The sequence below is a fragment of the Sylvia atricapilla genome, chromosome 4 (genome assembly GCF_009819655.1).
Source record: "Sylvia atricapilla isolate bSylAtr1 chromosome 4, bSylAtr1.pri, whole genome shotgun sequence".
NCBI classification, from domain to species: Eukaryota; Metazoa; Chordata; class Aves; order Passeriformes; family Sylviidae; genus Sylvia; species Sylvia atricapilla.
Window position 1 is genome coordinate 57,153,288 of NC_089143.1, and position 25,889 is coordinate 57,179,176.

The 25,889-nt window shown below is 38.9% G+C and overlaps 1 protein-coding gene across 5 annotated transcripts in view; it reads right to left on the reverse strand.

Moving 5' to 3' along the window:
• MGAT4D (MGAT4 family member D) overlaps positions 1 to 25,889 on the reverse strand; it is a 37,622-nt gene that overhangs the window by 11,233 nt on the left and 500 nt on the right. The window contains exons 1-7 of one of the 5 annotated variants that reach the window (XM_066317974.1): positions 23,061 to 23,451; positions 12,706 to 12,867; positions 10,607 to 10,735; positions 8,715 to 8,848; positions 6,511 to 6,557; positions 4,658 to 4,771; positions 3,273 to 3,348 (exon numbers count right to left, since the gene is read on the reverse strand). In XM_066317974.1, coding sequence (XP_066174071.1) covers positions 3,273 to 3,348; positions 4,658 to 4,771; positions 6,511 to 6,557; positions 8,715 to 8,848; positions 10,607 to 10,735; positions 12,706 to 12,867; positions 23,061 to 23,151 — 753 coding nt within the window. In that variant the 5' untranslated portion in view covers positions 23,152 to 23,451. Of the gene's footprint in view, positions 1 to 3,272; positions 3,349 to 4,657; positions 4,772 to 6,510; positions 6,558 to 8,714; positions 8,849 to 10,606; positions 10,736 to 12,705; positions 12,868 to 13,837; positions 14,178 to 21,976; positions 22,363 to 23,060; positions 23,452 to 25,889 lie in introns of those variants that run through there. The other 4 variants (XM_066317970.1, XM_066317971.1, XM_066317973.1 and 1 more) reach the window with 4 other exon arrangements.

Consider the following 25,889-nt stretch of genomic DNA (forward strand, 5'->3'; position numbering starts at 1 on the left):
AGATCAGGGCCACAGGTTTTAGCTGAATTTGGGCATCACTACAAGTGTAGGGCTGGCTGATGAAAAATGTGTTGGTAACAGTGAACCCAGGAGTAAGTAGAAAGAAGTCAGAAAGATGAGGTTAAGAGATCTGTTTTGACCCTGTCAGCTTTGGCTGCTGGCAAGATAAAAAATAGACAGAGTCAAACTGATCAATATGAATGCTTCTTAACAGATTCTGAGGTTTGGGGATTGAGTTGAGTAGAGAGTTATGCAGAAGGGAGTGACAAAAAACAAAAAACAAAAACAAAAACAACAAAAAACAAAACAAAAAACCAAACCAAACCAAACAAAAAAAAAAAAAAAAAAAAAAAAAAAAAAAAAAAAAAAAACCACAACAAAACCCCGAACATCAATTCACAAGAAATTTGGCATAAAATTAAATGAACTTAAGAGGATTTGCCAGGAGCAAGGTGTAAAGGGAGAAGAGCAAAGAATCAAAGAAGGTTTTAAAGAATCCTTAAAGAGAAACTGAGGGGCACTAAAAAAGGATGAAAAGCAGACTGGAGAATCTCAAAAACCTAGGGAGGCCACCACATCGAGAAACACCATAGAAAATATGTAAAACCAGTGAGGGTTAAAAGCACAGAGGCTGTGATGCCAAGTGACTGTGATTGTGGTTATGAACAGAAAGTAGTTTCGGTGTCTGAGATGGCCTTTCCTGAAGCTGGCAGTGATTATTAGATGTAGTTTGATATCCCATGTAGCACAAGCCATCAGTTATTTATTTAACCCTGTAATTTGTGTTCAACTAAAGCACATCTTCTTGGAGAACATATCCCATTGCTTAGAGATTCTAGTATCAGGGTTTTTTCACTATGTTATACAACAAGTTATTATCCTGAATGTTTACTACTTTGCACCCAAATTCTAATCTGAATTTTTTTTTCTGCCTTCAGCTTACAGCCACTTGTTTTCCCATATGCTCTTATCCACCAAAGGAAGTTGTGTAGTGGCTGCACACAGCTGGGTCAGGAAGTTTAAGATATGAGCTGTCTAGGCCACTTGCCCCATTGCCATGGGAAAGCCAGCAAAACACATAATCACAGCTAACTTCCCTTCACTCATCAGTGCTTTTGAATAAAAAAAAATACACATCTACTACAGCAAGACTATGAAAATTTCCTACATGATAGGTAACAAATGGGTTTCCATTCATTTTTCTTATGCAGGTTGTCCATCTAAGAAAAGTAAAAATAAAGTAGTAACAGAAAAGTGGAAGAACACAATGAAAGTTTAGGCATCAGACAGGAAGGTTCTTCCTTTCTAAATTTTATTAGAGTAGTTTTACATTTTGTCTCACTGACAATGAATATGTGGAAACTGTGGAGCTCCTTTGAGGAGCTCTACCAAATAGCAGGCTAGTGAGGGAAAGAAAAAAAAATCCATATAAAGAGTCCTAGTGAACTCACTGAGATATTGCTCAGGTTTCAAACCCCGTAGAGAAGTGCTGCTGGCAATGTATATTACTAGTGTGTATATATATATATATATATATATATATATATAAATACACAAAGCTTTCCCAGCCTCCATATGAGGTGATAAAAAAAATCATGGCAGTAGTTCAGGTAACTACTACAAGTTAAGTTAGAACTTGATAACAGATTTTGACTGAAGAAACTAAGATTTATTTGATGGTTTATTTTCCCTTCATCTCAGTGCTAACAGAAAACATTTAAAAACTGCTCTGTGTTTCTTTCAGATTTGAAATGTTTGATTCCTTCAGTGAACTAAGCCTACATGGACAGAAATAACAAATCCATGTCCTCACTATTAGGCTGGGATTGGATTGCCTGCTTTTAGGGCTATGTTATGATCCCATTATTGGTAACTGCTTCAAGGGTCTCCTGGTGAATGCCAGGAGGTTTAGTCAAAGTGGAAACAAGGATCTCAAAGTTCTCTCAGTAAAAAAAAAAAAAAAAAAAAAAAAAGAAAAAAAACAGATGCTTTAAGTAGAAAAGTTGATCAATGGGTAATCAGTGGGTAAAGTTCTTCCCCAGTGTAAGCCTGTTAGCTTCAATGGACTTCACAAAACTACTTACTTAAACCCTGGTTCAGCAGTATCCTGGACCAGCTGTTTATTCAGCAAAGATCTTGTTTGACTTATGACATCACTTGTTCTGTAGACATCAAGACTAATTATGTGTGCTTATCTTCTTACAAGGTTTGGGAGTTAGTATCAACCACTCAACCAATACTATTCCTGACTAAACTAAATTAAAAATTTAACCTAGCTCATGTTTTTTTTTAAGAGTACCGAAGTAAATCTTGTACCAGGCTAAGGAAAAGTAGTTTTGTTTGCTTTCCTTTAATACAAGACGTCAAAATAGAGGGAGGACATAACAAAGTTTATGGCAGCAAGTGTTCATTCTTTTCACCTGCACCCTATAGAGTAGTTTTTGGGCATACTGGGATATTCTTAAGTATCCCAGCTCAAATGTGTTTTTGTTGAATCCTGAGAACAGCTGTAGGAGATGCCAGGTCCTGCAGTCTTCTGCTTCCAGGAATCTGGGGATAACCTTATGGAATACAGGCTCTGAGGCAAAATGTTCTTCTGAGCTTTTTCAAAAACTGTTGACATTATTGAGCTACGTGAAATTTTACAGATCTGTTCCATGATTGGCCAGCTCTTAGAAATTTTGGAATCTCTGGTGGTGATTAAGATCTGTATGGAGTGCAAATTAGCACAAATCTAGAATGATGGTTAAAGCTAAGCTTAAATGCATGAGGATCTTCTTAAAGGCTAACACAAAACCTTCTGGAGAATTAAGGATCTGTGCCAATTTGTAGTTGAACTTACCTCAAGTATCACTCTACTTGTGTTTCGCTGTCTGAAATATTTCACTTCACAACATTCAACACTTCACTTTATTCAGGGCTATAACCTGGACCTATCACCCACTATTCTTCCTGGCTGCAGTAAGTAAAAAAATATTAAACCCTAACTTTGTTAACCTAATCAAAGAAGGGTTTCATGCTTCAGTTACCTTGCTCTTCAACCTCACAAATGACAGGAAGGTAGAGATGGTTCTCATCAAATAGTATCTGGCTGCAAGACGTGTATAAGTACAGAAATACATGGATGCTTGTAAAGAGCACAGGCAAAATACACAGAAAATGACAACAGACTGCTGGTTTTATTGAGGCCTTTGAAACAAATTAGAATTGCCAAAGCTAATTGTACATCAGTACAGAGGTATTGCTGCTACTTAATGATAATATGGACATACCTGTAAATAAAATGTTCCCTTAGGTTGAGCATATAGCATTAAAAAGCTATAATCCAAATTCTGTTTAGTTCTCCACCTAAACATAAGCAGCAAATTCTGATAAGCTTTTTGAGGGGGTTGCAAGAGTTATTTCTATAATACAAGAACTTCTAATCCTCTGCATTTTTGTCTCTCCAATAAACCTGTAAGGTTGAGTATTCTAACCCAGTGCTAAGTGCAAAAGCATTCCTCTACAACCAGTCTAAACATTCGTAAATAATTTTATTTTCCTATAAAAGTTAACATTAAATAAACAGCAAAAAAATTGACCTCTGTCAATGGAGCTTGAAACAAAATGTCTATCAAGTTATTCATGTCAAATGACTTAAAAGATTCTACACTCATTATTTCATGAAGAGTAGAAATAAACATCCATGGATTATTTAAAGATTAAAAAGTAAGTGGTTTTACATATGAACAGCACAAAAGCAGGTTGATAACCTTAATTTCCAGGTTTAAATATAAACACATATTTTGTAAAGTCTCTCATTTTACCAGAGGATGATGCTGATGTTTGATAATCAGCACTGAAAGACTACAGAGTAATTTATCAGTATTTAATTGACATAAATGTATAACTGATCCAAATCTAATAATATCTAAAATGAAATTATAAGTATGTACACTTGCTTATGGTCTATGGTATGAACACATAAGGTTTATCTATAAAGCCAATACCCATATACACATATATATATAAATGTACTAGCTGATTTCCTCCAGCCTAAACTCTCAATACTACAACTCTCTTGCTGCATTGTTGCAGTGGCTTCAGATAAATTAGTTGTTGTTGACTGAAAGAAAATTACTTCCCTCCAATAAATAAATAAATATATTTTTAGGTTATAATCTCTGTCTTAGTGAATTTGGGGCACATGAAAGAATGAAATCTCCATTAAGGATAAAGTAACAGTAGATAAAGAGTCAATGGTCACCAGAAGTTAGGTCATTAATTAAACCCACAGTAGCTGTCAGTAGTTAGCTAGAGGGGTTTTCCTGTGTGTTCACAGAGTCTCTCCCTCATCAGTTACACTAAAGGTTTTTCTATATTTCCCTTTATGACCAGATCATATAGCCTATTGCTTGTTGGCATTATCCATCTGGTTTAAAACCTGTTGGATGCCTAGAGTCAGGACCCCAAGGGGACGCCTTGGCTCTCACCCTGACACTGATGTGCAGCACAGCTTTTCTCAAGATCCCCTTGTAAATTTATTTTACAAATACAATTGAGGTCCTTTAACTCTGAAACATAGAAACACTGTCAGCTCAAACAATGCTGACTTTTATCTGAATTTTCCATTTTACACTCCTAGCAAAAGTTCTTAGGTTTCCTATAGCAATCTTACCTTACTCGGTCCTCAGAATCTCCAAGTGTTTCCTTCAGGTTGGAAAGATCTGGGTAATAAGAAGCAGGAGGAGAAATAACCTCTAGGACTCCAGACTGGACTTCTCTGGGGAAGCTGGGAAGAATCTTAGTAAGACCCCATTCCCCAAAAAAAAGACTTTTGAGGGCAACTGCAGACAGCAGCTCCCCAAAGTTAGGTCTGCTCCTCCAGAAGTGGAATTCACAACTCTAGCAAAGAACCTGACCGCAGATTTGAAACCAAGAAGGGGTCTTCAATAACCACCAGAACAGATGAGTCAGGAACTCATCCAAGTCTCAGAAAACACTGGAGAGAAGAGTGGCCCAGAAATCCTGCCCCTGCTGCATCTGTAGATGCTTACTAACAATCCTGAGATGATGGCCAAAAGGCAACAGTAATTCACAACCAAACCCACTATCTAGAAAAACACACAGCTGTTCCCCCTTGCATGAGAGCTCCAAATTTCTTTACTGTTGTTCCAACTCTAAGTCTACTTTCTAAGCAAAATGATACTGTCCCAGAGTAGGAGTTTAAAATGGGGAGTCTGGGTCTAGTCTCTGCTCCAAGAATTAAATTTTCCATTTAAAGAGACACTGAAAAAATGTGTAACCTGCTTTGGGAGCCAAACCTAGAAGTCACTCTTTCCCCTTCCTCCAAAAAACTTCACAAAACAACCAACCACCACCAAACAAAACACCCAACAAAACCAAACAAACAGTTTAAAAGCCCAACACAAAAAAGTTAGAGCTTTCAATACTGAGTTTCCTGTTTCCTATGATTAGTAAACAGAAGATAACACTAAAAATTAAACACAACATAGTACCAGCATTATAGGAGGAAATATCAGTCTTCATGTGTAACCTTGACAAAGCAAATAGTGTGCAGTAATTTTTTCAAAAGCATAAAGCAGTAATTAAAATTATCTGAGTGTTAAATTGCTGTAGGTGCCAAGAAGGAGAATCTCTTCCCCTTGTCCTTGCCACAGTACTCCCACTGAGCTAAACCCTCTGAAGGCAGGAAATTATGAATATTACTTAACTAACAGCTTCAGTATGAGGAGCCTTCTGGAGGAAACTCACACGCAAAGTACAGTTTGGGAAACCCTTGAATGAAGGAGGATGTGCAGAAACCCTCAAATGAGGGGGAAAAGGTCAACTCCTCCAGGGATCTTGTTCAAGAAAGATAAGAGCAAGCAGAAGTGCAGTGGGAGCCAAGCTTCCACTTGACAAATCTAAGACTACCCATCTCGTGTTGCCCATCATGTAGTAGCATTTAATGTCACAAATGTAATCCCATTCCTGTCCCAAGTCTATTGCCTTCCTGAAAAATAGTTAAAAAAAGGAAACAAAGACTGGGAAAACACGGATGTGTTGTGGCACTTGGGAACATAGTTTAGTGGTGGCAGTGCTGGGCCAGAGGTTGAACTCTCTTGATCTAACAGGTCTTTTCCAACCTAAGGAAGTCTATGATTCTATGACAGATGCCAGATTACACTGCAGGGTTGTGTAGTCAGTGAGGACTCCATACATGTAGCCTCAGGTGCATGAATTGCATTATTAATTTCATGGGGAAAAGACTTAGACTCCAGTAAATATTTATCAGAGATATAAGCTGAGACTGTGACTGGGTAGTTAAAATGTATTTATCAAATAAGAAATGAAAAATAAATTGATTTACATATTTCTGTTCTCAATTTCACAGTGTGTTATGGCACACATACTGAGAGTGCACCTTCGCCTCACTTCCATTTTAGTGTTGAAATGTTCTAATTCTTTCCATAAAAGCTCCAAATATGCTCACACTGGTGGCTGGGGCTTACACTCTGTAGGACTTACCTGGTTTTAACACTTTCTGCAACACTCTTAACATACTCTGCATCCACCTAAAGAAAATAAGGGAGGGTTTCATTAAAAATCACCCATTTTTGTATTAAACATCACTTTGTAGGGAATATGTACATGCACAGTTTTTTAATTTTTATTTTTTTTCTTTCCAAAAAAAGCATGGTATGTTAAAGCAGCATTTCCACTCTACTGAGGAACAGTATGGCCTTTCAAGCCAACCAAACTTTCAATGTAGTTCACTTTTGCTTCCAACTATCTCCAGCTGCCATTTCTGCATTTTGTTTTTCACTGCTTTTGCAGAGGGCCAGGCTATTTTCTGGCTAAAATTCTTTTCAGCTACGCCAGTAAAGCACAGCCATATATCAGTATGATATATACTGTCTATTTTTAATGATATCAGTAAAAAAGAGCTGTTTTGGGTTAATCATGCAAAAATGACAAAAGAGGCCTAAGGCTGATGAGAAAAATCACCTAAGCAAAATATTCTAAAGCCAGCAATACTTAAATTTTTTATTTAGTCTTTTCCTAATATAACAAAACTTATGGCTCTTTGTTTGGAAATTTTGAGGACATTCATTACTGCTGTTTCATAAAAGTAACAGTTTTAGCATGCCAAACTTATCTGTTAACTATATTAAGAGTGCAAAGTTTTATGAATGTGATTTCTAAAGCAACACAACTGTCTTAGGGTTCAGATTTTTCTTTAAATAAACAAATTGTTTAATATATAATTGTTACCAATTATACAGTAAATTTGTAGTAAGTAAAAAAAAATGAAGTAAAGAACTTTGATAAGAAAAAAGAATACCCAGAACCTAAAACTCACTCTCAGTCAATAAATCGCTCAAGGTTAACCCGTGATGTAAGCATTTACTTTGATCTTTTAAAACTTCGTGGGAAAAGGAAGGTGTGGATTTGTGACCAGTGAACACACCTGCCTGCTCTCATAATAAAATGTTCTTATCACCTCTCAGATCAGCATGGTTATCTGCTCCACTTTACTGCAAAAAAAGGAAGTTGTGAGAACATGGCTTTTGGGCTGGGAGAAAAGGGATAGTAATTCTTACCAGGGCAGTTTAATCCTAAATTGGCTGATATGGATTATTACTACAAGCACAGCTCCTGTTTGTTCCAAGAGTCATGTTAGGACTCTCCACAGGAGAAAACTATTTGGTTAACCCTTAAAAACTCAGAGAATCCTCTGAAGCCCTGTAAGAAGAAGTTTACCTGAGCGGCAGCCAGGCAAAGCTCATCGCTGCCAGGGCTCTTCACTGGGAAGCACCAACTGCAAAGTAAGTTCAGTTCCTAAAAACTAGACGGAAGAGGAACTACAGCCAATAAAACTGGTCCTCCATACTCATCATTGTGATCCAAACAGAGAAGTGGAAGTCATGGCTAAACTTATTAAAGTGAACTATACTCTGTTTGACACTTCTACACCTGCAAAAGCGATGACTAAACAATAAAAAATAGCAAACTATAACTGTTAATGAATACATGCATTAATTTAATGCTGTCTACAGATGGATAAAGAACTATTAAGAATAAATATGAAGAATAAATACAAAGTCTGAATAATTGCAGAGTCATTTTACCTGCTAGAAGCCATTACTAATTCCCTTTTGCAGTTTTTTTTCTGATGTAATCCCTCACTGGTTTTGAGTGAGGGGAAAAAAAAAAAAGCATTTATCCCTTATATCTTGCCTTGAGCACTGTTTATTTTCCCAAACATGTTCAAGGCTCTGAACAGTTTTCTTTTGCATGGGAAATGCCAAAACACATGCAGAAGGCGCCAATATGTCAAGATGCTTTGCAAGCTGTATGTTATCAAATCAGCTGATAAATAATTAGAACATTTGTAAGACTAAGTTTACTTTCTTCAGGTCCTATGGCACTTTTCTATGGAGGACTTACATTTCATTCTGGGAGCAGAAAACCAGTATTTATACTTTCAGAGATAAATGATGAGCTCATATGGTTTTGTTGGAAAATCTGACCCAACAACTGTGTTGTTTTTTTCCTTTGCTCATCTGCATTATGGGTTTTTGTCCACATATGAACACTAACTCACCATCTCCTCTAGCCCTGAAGAAATCCCTCCCAAAGGCCAAGCTAACAGTGTTTTGCACTATTACATTTAGGCATAAATCTCCATTTTGCCTATTAGCATTCTGGACCTTTCCAGGCAAACTTACCTCTGCTATAAAGATGATTATTATGCAGTCCTCCTTTTGCTCTTCAGATAGTTCATACAGTAGGGAATTCAATGTATCAATCAGGTAATTTTGTTTTTCCCTTTTCACTGTAGGAATACCCATCACCAGGGAGACTGCAAAGAGAGAATGCCTCAAGCTGTGTAATTTTAAGGGAAATTGAAATTACATTTTACTTTTGATTTGATGTGACGGTGAAACTTGGTGACAGTTAATATTTCCTCAGCACTGTGACAGCATTTGCGCTGCTACCTGGAAGGAGAGATTCCTCTAGTTATGTTTAGTTTAGAGACACCTGTGTCTGTGCTATAAACACCAGGCCTACACTTGAGAACCTGGAGATACTACTACCTCTGACAAACATGTAAGTGTTTGCTACTGAGAATCAAAAGTGAGTATTGCAAAAGAAGTGCTTGCTCTTGTTTTGGAGATATAAGTAGGAAGGGTTAAACCAACACAGCTCTAGTGAGCAGGTTCTCATAGGAAGTGAATGCTGTGTATTTCAGAAAGGAATCCAATTCAAAAATCCTTCTGAGCAGATAATTTGACATGCCTCAATGGTTTTCATGGCATCAATAAGACTAAAAGAACTACGATGTTACTGCTATTAAAAATAAAGGAACTGAAATTGTCTCTGGCAAAGACTCCACCAGTAGCAAACCTATGCTGTATTACATTGTTAAACCATAAGCAGGATGTCTCCTTTCTCATTAGCATGGGCATTACTTAAAACAGCAGCCAAACACGGCTCAGTAAACCTGTGCAATCTCAGTCCTTGCAGATAATTTCTATTCACCAAAATCCCAGAAGGCTGCTGAGAAAGCAACAGTTTGAAATAACAGAGTAGGTGCAATTAGTAACTTGTTTCTGACTTTAACTTCTATGCCAGTGTCAGCTCAAAAACATCAAAGTGCCACTGTTCCTTCCCAGCACGTATCCTGACAAACCATTGAGGTTTCTTTCATTTTCTACACTGAAGATCAACCTGTACTTCTTAAACTACAGTTCTTGTTATTGTGATTTCCTGTACAAATAAAAGAAGATTAAACACAGAGTATTTGTTTATTAGTGACACTGATCTACAGGCACTGCAGTGAGAACTACAACACTAGGTCACATTGGACAACTACACCTACTAACAAGTAGTCTGGAGAAAGTTATCCACTGTCATGAGCATGGCCCAGGCTTTGGGGCTTTTTTAGTTAAATTACAAACACTGCCAAGGTTTCTTCATATAAAATCACCTCAGAGAAAAGTAAAAATTTCAACAAAATACAAACTCAGCAAAATGGTTGACTAGTTCCTTCTTTGCTTACTATTTTTGCACGTTCCTTTTACCTGTCCCATGACAGTTAGGACAATGCAATTAAAATCTGTATTATAGGTCACTGGAATTCATTATGATTTCTACAGGTGTCAGCTCATTTCTCATGTGGATGAAAAAGCTACACTGAAGATATATTAATATCCTTTAAATGATCACATCAGCTTTCCCTTTGGTTCTCACATTGGCAACCTGAATGCATTGTAAATTTGCCTTGGCTTCCTCGTCCATACTAATTCTGTGGGAAAAAATGTCAGCTACTGCATCTTAGCTGTATGAATATATGATTAAAACAAAAAAAAATCTTGTTTTTCAATTAGGATTATTTTTTGTTGATATTTCAAAAGGTTTTCAGAATACTTTGAGATAAAGACTTGAAATAGGGGTGAGCAAAAAGTACTTTTGCTATTACCATTCAAATTCATTCATCTTGGCAACATTAGAAAGTAAAGGGAGAAAATCCATACCAAACTTTTGAGTGTGCTTCATTGCTAGAAATTATTAAAAACTACAAACATATAGAAAATAGAAGCCAAACTTTATTTCCTACCTCCAGTTCTCTGTTGCCCAAAAATAACATTAGGGGAAATTGCATCTTCATGTTTTCGAAGGTGAGGGAGGTAGTAGTAGATATTTGTAAGATGGATGGGGAGCTTTAATTCTTTCCCCTTCATATCACCTTGAAGACACAACAAACACAGAGATCCACACCAAATAAAAAGCAAGCAGAGAAGCCTATTTCTTCACCTGTTTTGCTCAAATGAACTGGTAGATTACCACACACAAGGTTATTCAATCAGAACTATTCCTCAGAAGGGATTGTATGTCATATAAATCACATTATATTAAATTGAAAATTTCCCAGTACAACTCCTTCCCACTCAGGTGGTGGTGCAGAGCTCCAAGCTTGAACATCCTGGGAATACCATCTGTATTTCCTTGTGTCTGCACACTTGCAGGATTGAGTCATCTTAAAATACAGTAAATAGTTATTTTAAAGGCAGCGGTAAATAAGTCTTTGGTTTTTGGCTTTTTTTAAACATGGTTGGCAAGCAATTTTTAAATGAAAGAAACACAGATTCTGATTAATAATCTTAACTACTTAAATGCTTTCCCCAAAAAGTAACACACGGTGGTTTTCACAGTTGAAGCAGAAGTTCTCTGTTTATAAAAAGTCCTATGGTAAAAAGAATGACCACATACAGGTCTTCAGAAACTATTCAAGAAACAAAAAGCTATAGCAGTGAAGAGAAAAGTAGTTATTTTACTTTTCTTTACTACTTTAAAATAAAGATGAAAGAAACAGAACTTTTATTGATTGGGTTGGAAAATTACTTTTCCGAAGAAATGTATCTAAGATAACTCCCAAAATTTGCCACCCCTCAAAGTTACACACAAGTTTCACAAAAAACCATCATCAGCTTTATTCACTCAGCTTAGATGAAGAAAGGCAGAGGCTTACTGATTGGGCAATACTTTAAGTTTTTCAACTTCCAAAAGATACTCCCACTGAAAATTAGGACTAAAAAAAGATTTCCTACCTTATAGAAAACAGTTTTAAAAACCACCAAGCAACCATATATATCTGCCCAGAAATTTGTGCATGAGGCAGAGACCCACAAGTCCTTCCACACTGTTAAGCCATTAAATATACTGAATTTTGCTGCATAGAAACCACCTTCACAACTTTTCAAGGACTTTCCTTCTTTATTTGGATGTAGTACCTATCAAGTATTGGGTAAGGGAGTTTAGTTCCATTGACTTAAATAAACCTTTCAATTTTGGTTGTATAATATAACATGGCTGGAATGGGAAGCAGAAGAGTAAGTAAAAATAAAAGGAAAATTATTCAGCGAATTGAAGAAATTTCTGCCTTAAATCCTGTGAGCTGACACATTTAATACTTTCTGAAATTTACCTGGCACAAATAAGAACCAAAAGCTGGGGGAAGGAGAACCTGCAGTCTCCTTTACTGCTGTTTTGTGCATTAGTCAGTAACTCTTTGCCCACAGTGTGTGGGGCTACTGGGGACTGACATGACTATTCTAAAGCTCCTAAGGCCACCACCCTGCCAGTGCTCAGCCCTTTGTTTATGCACATCTGAACAACCCCAGTGAATTAATATCAGATAAACAGACAAAAACTGGCAGGGGAGAACAGGAGAAGAAACAACGCTGACTATACAAAGAGGAAATGCACCCTGTTCTTTCTTCCCCTATTTTAGTCTGATTATCAGCCTGCTGTACTGAATGAAAATAAGGGCTGTTAAATGGTAGCTTTCAGTCACACACAGATTCTTTCTGAAGTTGGGGTATACTGTGAAATGCCTCCAGCACAGAGATGCCTCTTCTAGTTTCCCTTCTCTCCCCAGGGAAGAAGTTCTGTCCACCTCAACAAGGAGGAAGACGAATCTTGCACAACTACGTAATTTATCTGAGGTGACAAAATGAAACTGTCAATCTACTGCATGTAACTACAGTGTGCAGATAGATAAGAGATGTACACCAATCTATAAGGCAAGGTAACTAAAAAGTGCAATTAAACAATGGGAAGAAGCCAGATCACTAAACTTCACATGTTGGTGTCCTAAAAACAACCCAAAAAACAACAAAACAACAAAACAAAAAACCAGAGAAAATGCCCACAAACCTGTGTGATTTCTTGTCATGATCGTTCTTCTTGCAACTATACGTTTAATTTCATCTAAGGCACTGCTCAGTTCACGTGATCTTCTTTTATTTTCCTTTTTAACATACAATAGTCTTTGCTGAAGTTGCAGCAACTGGTCTCGGTACATATCTACGTCATTTCCTGCAACAAGGACATAATTCCTTTTCTAAAAGGTGATTTATATAATGGAATCAAGTTAAAAAATAAGAGATGGTCCAGAAGGTCACATTAGCAAAGTGCATAAACAATAATTAAGTTTATTCAGGAGAAGAAGTAGTTTGGAAGAGTGTTAAGAAGGTAGAGTTCAGGGAGCACAGCTTGGTAAAGGTAAATTAAAGACAAAACCAAGAATAAGAAATCTATAAGGAAAAAGTCAGTGAAAGGCTGAGAGTTGCAGCGGAAGGTGCTACATTTTTACCAAATAACAAACTGTGATAACCCTTTTCACACTGGAAAGTATAATTATGTCATAGCTTGCTTGTGTATCAAACACTATTAAGAATTAACCAGAGATATTAAAAGCATTCAGTCTTCATCTATGAGTTACAAGGTGTCTGGAGAATGTTAAGAACTATTACTAAAAATGGTTAATATAAAGCAGTACTTCAATAACATCACCCCTTTGCAATAGAGGGTAAATAAAGTAGAAGGGGACTTCTGCCTCATTTTAAAATGTTTTATAATGCTGCTTCTTTTATTGGTCTTGTTGTGGTTTAGTTGGTTGGGTTGTTTTTTTTTTTTTCCTAGTTAAATGCTGTTATTTAGAAATTTCTCCCACTCTATTTGTGGGCTGTGCTAAGTTTTATCTGTGGCAGCTCTCATTTTCTAGGACCCACCGTTGTCTCTCTGGGAAAGTGAATTCCCAAGGATTCTAACCTGTAAAAGACACTATGAGCAAAATGCAGAGGTAACACAAATTTGTGAGAATTTGCAGAGGTGCTTCAAACTGTAATTAATTTGCATTTTGGGTAATTATCATTTTGGTTTTTTGCATTAAGCACAAGTCCTTAACTTAATCAGTAAATGTGTGATTGAAAGAATCAGTTGAAAACATTTAGGAAGAAAGTGGTTAGAAAAAAGAAGTAAACATGTAAAGTGCATCATTATTTACCTCATGAAAATATTAAAGGATGTTTCATAAAATCCCATAAAATGAATGCTTCCTAAAAATTTTGACACTCTTAAAAACATTTTGACTTGCAAGAAAGGCATCCGTATCTACGAGTACCTATGTTATACTATGGAGCTATGAACATAAATCTAGCATTGCTGAGGGAAGGGAAATTGGATTATTTCAGCTTCATGCAACAGGACACTTCTACTTGATGGAAGTAGGGTTCCTCAAGAAAATTGGAGAAGAAATTTAAAAAAACCCCAAAAACAAATGGAAGACCAAAACAGACGAAGAGTCAATCTTTAAACAATATAAAAACAGATTAAATAGATTAAAATAGATTTCAAATTTAAAAATCTGTCACAAGGCATCAGGCTGCAGAGCTAGAACCCCTGACAAACTAAATTTTTTGGCATACCTAAGGAAGATCCCTTTCATCAGCTACCATGTAGAAAGATACTTTCTCATATATGCTTTTCTTTTGCAGCTGTGTTTCCAATGCCATAATCCAATCCTTAGATTTTTTTTTCTTTAGAACATATATGAATGAAATTAAAACACAAGGTTTAAGTTGAGTCAGGTGACTGACAGATAGTCATCACACCATTTTCATAGCAAGAAAGTAATTCCAGATAAAACATCAATACACATAAACATGGGGGAGGATTCACCTTGCAATTTCTAGACAAATTCAGAAGTAGGAGCTAAAGATACAGTAATGGATGGGAGCTTTTCTTTAAATTCCAATTTATAGAAGGAATTAGTAAAGAAATTGCAGACAAATTATAACATGCTAGTCCCTCTCTTTGTAATTCTCTCAGCTATGCAGTGTCAGTGTGACTCAGAATGACCAGTGTCACCACTGGGCTGATATTTTGGAAAACACCAAGTAGTGGCAGTTGTATTTGCTTACTTAGAGGTGAGCCTACCAAAATAAAACCTACCTTTTATTTCCAAGGTGCCTCTTGTAAATAATATGCCAAACACTCAACTATCATGGAGTGCAAAAGAAGCTGGCATTTGTGATTGGCCTTATCTGTTTCTTCAGGACAGAAGAGGGAAATTACATTTTTAAGTCTCTCAGAATTAAATCCTCTGTTCAGTTAGCAGAACAAGGTTCTTAGAAATCACTTATCTAGCTTGATTTCAATGGGCTCAGGAAGCAAGGGTTTGACACAAGGAACATATTATTCACTCACCTTTGGTGAAGAATTAATTTATTATAAAAATATATAGTTGGAAATAGAACATGAAATGTTCTAAGTTCTACTAGAGCACATGTAAATAACCAACATTATCCATTACTAAAACCTTTGGCAAAAAAATGTGTTTAGAAAGCAATATGAAGCTAAACACCCTAAATATTTCAACAGTTATTGAGTTTAAACGGATTTGTGTGGGTGTGCATGTGGAAAATGTTCTTTTAGCATCTAATGATCCACAGAGAACTAAAACAGCTGCTTGCAATAGATTGCTTAGAAAGACACAGGGCATTTTTACAAATACAGTGCTTTCTGACAAGGAGGGTCAGGGAGATGGAGCATGAAACACTCTCTGTGCCCAGCAACAGCCTGACTTGGCAATGCCATGTGTAACAATGGTTCCATCAGCAGCAAGGAGTTTCAGAATAAAACCAGCAAAGAGCAAGATGAGAACCTACAGCAAAACTACAAAAAGCAAATGAAGATAAAGGTGGCTCTCTGTGGAGAGACCCCAACAAATCAGAGCTGAGCAATCACCAGCTGTAGAAAGTTCAGCAAGTGAAGGGACAGATTGTGCACGTGGGCTGTGGCAGCCGTGGCTGTAGGGACAGCCTGGGCAATGAGAGGCTGGAGAGCAGCGCTGTGCAAAGGGCCCTGGGCTCCTGGGCCATGGAAAGCTGAATGTGAGCCAGCAGTGCCCTGGCAGCCAGGAGGGCCAACCCTGTCCTGGGGACATCAGGCCCAGCACGGCCGGGCAGGGGAGGGGATTGTCCCCTCTGCTCTGCTCTGGGGCGGCCTCACCTCAGTGCTGGGGCAGGTTTGGGTGCCACGGTGTGAAAAAGACAGGAAACCATTAGGGTCTGAAAGTAAAGCCTTATGAGGAGCAGCTTAAGCCTCTTGGTCTGCTCAGCCTGAGAAGAGAGCTCAGTGTGCTCCACAGCTTCCCCATGAGGGGAAGTGGAGGAGCAGTGGAGGGGCCCATACTGATCTCTTCTCTGTGGTGACCAGTGACAGGACCCAAGGAAATGGCACAAAGTGGTGTCAAGGGAGATTTAGGTTGGGTATCAGGAAAAGATTCTTCACCCGAAGGGTGGGCACTGGAACAAGCTTCCCAGTGCAGTGGTCACATCACCAAACCTGACAGAGTTCAACAAGCTTTTGAACAACACTCCCAGGCACATGGTGTGACCCTGTGCAAGGCCAGGGGCTGGACTAAATTATCCTTGTGGGTGCCTCCCATCTAAGCATATTCTGAGATTCTGTGTAAAGGCTTCTCCCCTTGGGTAGCTGAAGATGAATCACTTTGATGGGCTAAGAGTGGTTCACTGAATTTCCCTTCTAGGAAAAGTCAATGGGGCTACGTTTGGCATGGGAGCAAAAAGAGACCCAGCCACCTCCCAGACACAGTGACAGCACACCAGCACTCAAAAGCTTTTGCAGTGAATTTTCAGCTCTACTGTGGCTTTCCTCTGACTATTAACAACACATTGGCATATGGATACTGTAATTCGAAGATAGCAACATTTAAAATGCTTTTAAATGCACTCTTGTGATATTGCCTAATAGATACATTATATATATATAAAAAGCTTTCTGCACTGCAAATTTAAACTGTTTGGAAACAATACAAATCTCTAAAGCAAGTACTCATTCTACAAGCCAACTGATCATCTCTCCTAGCTCCACACATATATACCTCCTGTATGATCATAAATGCTTCCGTCTCATTAATGATTTCTGGCAATATCTAAGAGCTATGGAACAATTCATCACTATCTCCTCCTAGCACTCAAACAGAAAAGAAAATAAAAGGAGAATTGGGAGTGGCAGAAAGGAGGGAAGAAAACACTTCAAAGTGTAGCAGTGAATCTTGTTCCTATCTCTTGTTTACAAGCTACACTGCTTATCATACCCAAAGACTGTTTCTTTGAGAAACTGATATTTGGTTAATGGCCTCCTTAAAAGAAAACTATATTAGCACACTAACTGCAAAAGATCTTGTCATACTCTGTGCTTGGAACCACTGCTCACTGCTCAGGTTAATGAGGCATGTTAAACCACTGAGGTATGCATTGCACTAATAACTGCAGTTAATTATCTCTCCATAACTGATCTAATATGAGATACCTTCCTGAATCTTGTTATATGCTTTGCACGCTCAGGTTTTGTGCCCTCTGACTAAGGAATAAAAAAAATCCCCAAACAATGCCTCTATCTCAGGTCAGAACAACGAGTTCTTAGGCAAACACTGAAATTCAACAGTGTGCATTACCTTTAACTATTTTGTTTAGAGTCTTACAGCACAGTATTGTGTCTTTCAAAATGTTGGAGATGTCTACTTGCCTTTGACAGTGTCCACATCAGCAGCTACAAGGCAGCAGAGGGACTTTGCATTAACTCAGGCACATGAAGAAGAGAAGCACTGTGACAGCAATTTGGAGCAGGGGAGATAGGGTTCCTCTATTCCCATATTGGGAGGAGAATCAGAATACTGTCAGTATTAAAATAAACGAATACCTTACAGAGTTAGAGGCAGATCAAAGTTAATAACCGGATTTAAAAAAAAATGACAATACTGTCTAATGACCATGGACTCAGTCTTGAGTTTGGCACAGAATATATTTTACTGAACAATTTACATACTGTATTTAACTGAAAAAAGACAAGCAAACTTGTTTCAAAGAAAATACAACTTCAGCTCTAATAGCATTTTCTTAAATGCTGGCAAACAATCCTCATTTTAGACTGGAGTCTTTTTCTATATTAGAATGTAGTGAAAAGTCATCTTAAAACATCCTGTCAGAACATCACTATATAGGAAAGCAATATTATTAAAATAAGTGACAAAATATAGAACTGGAATGGATATTGCATGGTGTTTGCCCATAACCAGTAATACTTTGGTTTTAAGGTAGTACTCATTCACTTCAAATGATTGCTATTGCTCTGTTCTGGTTGGCATGTTAAATACTTTACTTCCCTTCCTGAAGTAGCAACAACTACTAAATTATACACACGTTTAGTTAAATGCCTAGCTACTAAAGTATTTCTAGACAAAACTCTGTTCCTCAAGACTCAGTGCACAACACTAGGAAAGCATGAAGGTCATATGTTAACACTGTTTAAGTACAGGTTATGAGGAGACATTGTACAGCAAACAAAGAGAGGTCTGAAATGCTCCTTTATTCCTTTCTCTACAAAACCCAACAATAACTGGCCTTCTTTTGTACCACAAAATTTATGGCTAAGTTCCTCTACTCTTTAGGCACAGTCCTGCCTGAAGTAAAAGTAAGAAGCAACAGAATCTTCATTTAGTATATTACACGCTTTGAAGCCAGTAACACTACATAGTTTTTCTATGTCTTGGACATGAATTTTAAACCAGTAAATACTAAACTTTAAATGGACTATTTGAGGCTGTTGTAGGTTGGAGGGGTTTAATGCCAAAATGCAGAACTGCACAAAGAAACTGAGTAAGCAATTGATGGACTGAAAAACTCTTTCCTTATCACACTGTGCATTTCAGCCACATCCCAACTGCATGTTGAGGCAAAACCTGCATGTGCAATAACCTTTGTTTGCTCTCAGGGTCACTGGAAGGAAATGTACACATGAAGGGAAGATGTAGCCTGCTGGGGTTAAACACAGCCCAGCAGTCCTAGAGAAGACAAGAAGATTGGCTTCTGCATGTTGAGAAATCTGGATAAGCTGATTTGGCTGAAGCGAGAGCAGTGTAATTCAAGACTTCCCTATCAAATCTGTCAATTTGCCACTATTTAATGGAAGCTTTGAGCCAGAGTATGCCAGCTGGGACTGGACAGGAAACCTGCAAAGAACTTCATCACAAATGACAGAATCTCCTGAGGACCTGCACTTGGCTGCACAGCTGAAACAAAGCATAACACCACAGGCAGGAGATGACTGGAAATACAAGAAATGTGTAATCATGGTGTCTGGACTAGTATGTACATTACTGTATTGCAACAGGGGAAAAAACCCCATTCATCAGAAATACCTCTTAAACCCTTCACAATGACAAAACTCTTTTCCCCCCAATTTGTTGAACAAATTCAAAATGTAGACGTTAAAAAATTGATGATCCTTACATATACTTATGTGACTGTAATCCTCTGAGCAGCTTCTCTCTTGTTCATCCCACCTCACAAAGGAATAACTAAAGAAACCCACGTTTCACAATGTTTGACTCAACACGTGTGTATTAACATGCCCAGATCCTTGGGACATCATATTTCAGCATCAACTTCTCCTAACTTCCAGGCAAAGCTTACTTTCAACTTGCTTGGACAAAGTATCCCAACAAATTTAGGTGAAGAGGGAAGCAACATGTCACAAATCAGTTCAAAGATTCTTGTTAATCTTGTAACCCTTGGGAGCAACATGAAGAGGCACTGCCAAAAGAGATTATCTGATTTACCTCACTGCTGTGACTTACACAAATTTCACTGTTATCCAGCAAAGACACCTAAATTTCTTTTTATTCAGGAATACTGTTTCCTCTGAAGAAACTTTACGTAAGTTAATAGGGAGCTGATAATGTGGTCTTGCCTTCGGTTTTTCAAGTGGGGAAAAAATTGCTCCCTCCTTACATTAACTTTATTGTTTTTATAGAGCTGTGATTTTTTTAATCCATTAGTATTTACAATGGCTAAAACTGGGTGAGAAAATCACTACATATACTGTAAGTTGTATACTATTTCTCAGAACTCCAAACCCATATGAAGAGTGTTGTTGTCAGAGCAAACAGTTTTGGTCAGGTGAATTCACAAGTGAATTGTAACTCAGTTTCACAAGCAGAAACCTCTGCACCATCCTAACAACAGCCATTCCTATGCTCAGTTACAAACCATTTGCTTGGGGAGGAACCAAAAAGTTCACAGCAAAACCATGCAGGACATGGAACAGGAATTGCTGCAGCAGCCCAGCTGATAGCAGCCCTTGTTCACAAGCACTCCAGTGGATGCTGAAGGAATCACCACACAACTTTAGACACAGCATTCACTTTGACTGAAGATCTGCTCATTGCCAGCTGTCTCCACAATTACTTTAATCTCTTTTTTTTTTTTTTCCTGGCTGTAAAAATATCAGCATGTTTAGTATGAAACCTTTCCTTACATTTATAAAGCAATGGGAAAAGTGACTATCAAAACATCTTCCTAACCATAGTTAAAACACACATGGTATTAGCCACAATAACTGAAGTCTAGTGACTGTGGTAGATTCTGCTATTGCATTTTTAAGCAAATGAGTGAGTAGCATCTTCCCTGCTATGCCAATTTGAGTTACCTGTACTTGATTTTAGCTCCAAGTCAATACTCAGGCTGCACATAATAATCAGAAGCAGCACCAAAGAGCAAATTATTTACTGCTGTCATTGACAGCAAATATATTTCAACTCAAATCTCTCAAGCTACCTTTATTGTTAGGTATTTAAAGGTCACTGACTTAAGCGACTGATTTTTATTTGCACAGAAATTGGAACAGAGGCAATATCTGATTTAAACTTCTGATATTCAAGGTCTGAAAGGCTCTGGGACTGCAAACAAACTGAACAATATTTTACAGGACTACTATGTACTTCTTACATCATAGAAGTACTTAAGACCACTGGTGTTGAGCTTGGGTGCCCTGTCCTAGTTTTATAAAGCTTATTTACCATCCCAAAATCCCTGCTATCCAAGAAACAATTAACTAGACAGAAACCTGAGGGAATACTACAGACTACTGCTGCTTAGTGTGATAGATTGTAGTCAAAAATCAAGAGCAGCCTGAACATTTCAATGGGCAGAGCAGAGAAGTTAACAAAAGTTAGGGGAGGTGTAGTAAACGTATGAAAGAAAATGAGCCAGAAAACATTTGACAAATGAAGGAAAGAAATGGGAGCTAACAAGCTGCAACAGTAGTCACAGTAACTGGTGGACTAAGTGAAAAGGGCATTAGAATAGAAAACACATCAGTTTGAGTGGCATCAAAAGTTGAAGTTTTTGTACTGGTCTAAGCATGACAATGGAGAGCAAATTCAGCAGTGCAGAAGAAAAAATCCCCGAGGTTTAACAACATCTAAGCAGAGATATCTGCCTGTTTTCAGACCAAAAGATTAATTTCAAGCCACTTTCTTAAACAAATAACCTGTGACAACAGACAGTTAGTGGGTTTGCTCCCAATGCTTTTCTCTCTGCACAAAAAGGTAACAACCTTTGTTGTTGTTGACTGTGGCTGGCTGTTCTTAAGGTTTTCTGGATGAGTAGAAGCTTGTCCTCTAACACTCCCGGGGCGCAAAGACAATATTTTCAGTAAAATAAACATAATACAAAGTAATACACTATGTACTGCTGCTTTCTCCTTTAGTTACTAATATTAACTATTTTATTAGTTAATAAAATTTATGAGATTTACCAAGCTTAAGAGAGTCTTTTAGACTTTCGATCACATATTCACATATGCAATGGTCAAAAGTTTGCTGAAAAAACAGGTGCTAATAATAATAATAGTAATTAGAAAAATTATACCATCTGAGAGGAACTAGCTTCTCCATTTGCTGTGGAGGAGAAACCAACTTGGAAGAAGTTAAGACAACACATATACACCACAAAACACATTATCCCTCTTACCCAAAACAAAGAAACAAAACACAAACAAATAAAATCCCCAAACAAAACAGCCCAGTATGGCATGTCATCAGAGAAACATCAAAAAGAAATTGAAATGAAAATGAAATGTCAGTAATGAGGAGTCCCAAAACATGTGCCACGAGACAACACGATGATAACTGCAGATTGGACAAACACTTTCATTCTGACATCTCTTGGATCTTAGTCTCCTAGGACACATCCTTGATTTTCCCTTTCCCACTCCTAGCAGGAGTGCCACTGAAAAAAACCCAAAATGTTGTAAGGTAAACAACCAATATAGTCACATAAAAGGCAGGAGGATCAGCACTGCCTTGACTCTATTCAATATGCCATTGTGCAGCCAAGATCTCTACCACCACTTTCACTCTTACAGGAATAATTAATATAAACAAATTATCTGCTAGCAGGAGTTGTGTCCATCCCAGAAATTACTAATTGGTTTATACTAATTCTTCTGCACCTATAAAACCAAATTTATTACAAAGGTGTATGTAAGAAGCACTCAAAGATCCACTCTCTTTCCCTCACCCATAACAAGACATGTCTGCAAGTCTCACAGCTACTATTTGGAAAGACCTCATTTCTTTTTGGAAAATACCATCTGGCTCAGAAAACCTTCCACGTGGCTTTATGTAGCTCTATCTGCTACGTGGCTATATAACACTAAAAAGATAGTGTATAATTTTAAAATTTAGAAATTAAATATAAAAATTCAGGGGTTTTTGTCTGTATTCTGGTCCTGGAAATATGCACTGTGCATGAGGCACACATACAATTGCAAAATGAATAATGCTACTTGATCCTCCCCGACAATAAAATCAAAACCACTTAAAAAGTGACAGCCGCAGCAATCACGTTTAGGTTTTTCTTTCCATCTTTATGCAAGATGCTTGTTAGAAAAATAACTGGAAAAAAATAGGATAAAAAAAAGTTTAAAAGAAACGTCTGTTGTTTCTTAAATTGAGGGTTGTATTTTTAATAGGGCAAGTACGGCTCAAGGATGCAATCCCGTGAGCTGTTTCACAAGGCTGTGCCTGCGGGCACTTAACCACGACCCCGGGGGAACAGGCGGGACCCGCAGGCTGAGGCTCACACGCGGCCAAGCCTCGGGGCCACACGGGTCCCTTATCCGGCCGCACAGCCGGAGAGCGGCCCCGGAGCTCCGGGAGGGGACGGGGGGACCCGCCGCGCTCGCCGGGACGGAGCCGCCCACGGCCGCGGCGACCCCCGTGCCCCCGGTGGCGAGGGGCGCGGCCCCGGCGGGCAGAGCGGGCGGCACCAGCGCCGCGCCGACGGCCCGGGAGAGGGGCACAGCCGGTGCCACCGGCCCCCCGCCCTCCGCACGGACGGGACACCGCCCGCTCTCACCTCGGCTCCCCTGCCACACCGCGGACCACAGCAGGGGAAAGGCGGCGCCGAGGCACAGCGCCGGCAGCACCTGCTCCAGCCGCAGCCGCATCTCCCGCGGGCGCTGCCCGCACGGCCCCGCGCCGCCGCCGCCTCCGCCGGGCAAGGCTCCTTAGCGCTGCCCTGCCCTGCCCTGCCCGCCCCTGCGCCGGGGGCAAGGGGCACGTCCTGCCTCTGCTCGCCGGGCGGGGCCCCGAGCTGCCCCGCCGCACATCGGCGTTCCCCCTCGGCGCTTTGCGTGTCCCCACCGACGGGCACCCGCTCCTCCGGCCGCCCGGCTTTCCCCCGGGAGACACCAGCCTCGCGAACACGCCAATCCCGCGGTAAAGCCCCTCCGCTGCCCCCAGCCTTCCCGACCCTCGGAATCACACCGAAAAACCTCCTGACGGCGGCTGTTTGCACGGCAAAAACACCTCGGCCCGGCACTTGAGCAGGTGCCCAAGCCGTAACGTTGAAAGGAATAAGATGAACGTGTCCATAAAAACACGTGCTGTGAATCTCCTTGTAGATGGGGCCAGAGATTGTAGATAAGGAGCTGACGGAAGAAACTATCCATTTCAGAAAATGTTACTAATTGACAAGGACTCCTGCTCAGCCAACGTCACGCTAAATTCCCGAACTCCGAGAAAAAGAATAAAGACTTGATAGAACTATCTTTTGCAAGGGGCGGTGTGTTTGTGTATGTTTGTGTGCGTTTGCGTTAAGGGGGACAAAGTAGGCGAATCGGGAACTCTGCACCTTCCAAGTACCTCAGGCAATGGAGAAAGAAAGAGGGTGATGTGGCTGGGAAAATCAGAATAAGAGGGCTGTGTCCTCCAACAATCTGAGAGACCCCATGGGAAATGCCTCATGGCCTCTCCCTTTGTTCATGAATAAAGCTACAGGACTTCTCTGTCTCCTTTTTGGACATCAACCTCTCGTCACGTGAATTTTTTGTGCGCAACGCAGTAATGGCCAACATTATTTTGCTCATTTAAAACCAATGGGGCATTTGTTTGCATATTGCTTATAAGATTGTATCAGGAAGCCAAGCTGTGTGCAATTAATACATGCATTTAGCAGAGTCACAGAATAAGTTAAATAAAGCGAGCTTTTCAGCTCACCTTTAAAGAGGAAGGAGGGCAAGCAGCTGCAAAATCTTACCTGATCAAAGTCTAATGGTACACTGGTAAAGGTATTATACTTCAGCCATTGTACCTTGCTTCACACGTGCCTTTCCATTTAGACATGCACACCCATTTGCCTTCTTTGGTCTTCAGCAAGCCATAAAAAAATCAGATAAAAAAATTAGTCACTGTTTAGAATACATCTTCTACAACATAGTTTATAAAGAGAATGGATACCTTATTTACCATGGTTCCTGGAACCACTTAGAGCAACACAGTTCTAATAGAGCCACCTAAGTTTTATAAGAATAAATGTTCTTCCTTCTTATACCTGATCAGAAGGTATTTAGTGGCCTTTGCTTTGACATGTTCTCTACCTGCTCACAAATACACTTTTCATTCTACACCTATGATAAAGAAAACATGGCTTCCTGTTTTGTGTTGCAAACATGCAAAGGACAGCTTCAGAAATCAGCTCTCAAAAGCAATAAGCTTTTTGCTATCTAAACTGTTATCTACTCCCTTAATGTATTACTAGCATATATAATTCATTACCTTATTTCCCCAGAGGATGTGGTATTTAGATAATTTGTTTTGTAAAAACATGCTTGTATTATTAATACAGTGTCTCTTCCTTCCTTTCCCCTATTTGCTTACTTAACAATTTTCCTAATTTTGTACCAAACCCTCAAATCATTTGTGAGGGTGTGGTGCAAAGCAATGCCAAATCCTGCAACAGTTGTGTCCAGACACAGGTGTGCTGCAGTCCTATTGTCAATGCTGCTTTCATGTGCCACTCCTTATACTAACAACAGTATGACTATGTCCTTTTTGGAAATCTTAGATCTCACAAACTGTATATTGCTTCTCTGGCAAGGTTAGTGTGACCTTACTGTGTTTGAATTATGATATGGATGAGTTTACATCTCTGTTTACTAATTACTTTGAATTATAAATGTTATTATTCATTAAAAATGCAGGAGACTGCCAGTAGCCTGCGTCAGTATACACATAACTAAAAATGTCAGTGTGACTCCATAAATTACTGTGAAGCCTTGAGTTAGACCTCACTATTCCTGTCCTGTACTCATTTGTTATAAACTTTCCTCTACCTTCAGTTTCTGTGCCTTTGAAATTTTTTACTGAGAAATCTCCTTTAAGCTACACTTTGGATATTCATTTATAACTGGCTAATAAGATGCAATGCAGTCATGACACAATCCTCTTCCCTGCTGCCTCCCCATTAACATTTCTTTCTCCCAGTTAATAAACTAAAAGCTCTAATTTTGGTGGAAGGTCAATGTAGATTTTGGCACAGTTGCAGTAAAATAGATTTAGAACTAAAAGGAACAAATGAGCATCAAATATGCCTCACGTAAGGAATAAAATGTCTTTATTGGTTGTTCTATCTGATAAAACCAAAGCAAACATGTAAATGATGTAGTCAAGCAGGAGGGCTGCTGAAGATAAAACTAACAGAAATCTAACACACATTTAATTTTAGCTTAGCAGTTCAGAGCAAGTAAGGGAAAAAAAAAAAAAAAAAAAAAAAGACAAGACCATCACATGTTTCCAGAAACTAATAACAACCTGACACAATGTGCAGGAACACCCATAGAGACTGCCATTGACTGGATTAAATGTTATTTATTAAGGGAGCAGATATAGTTACTCAGCCATGCTG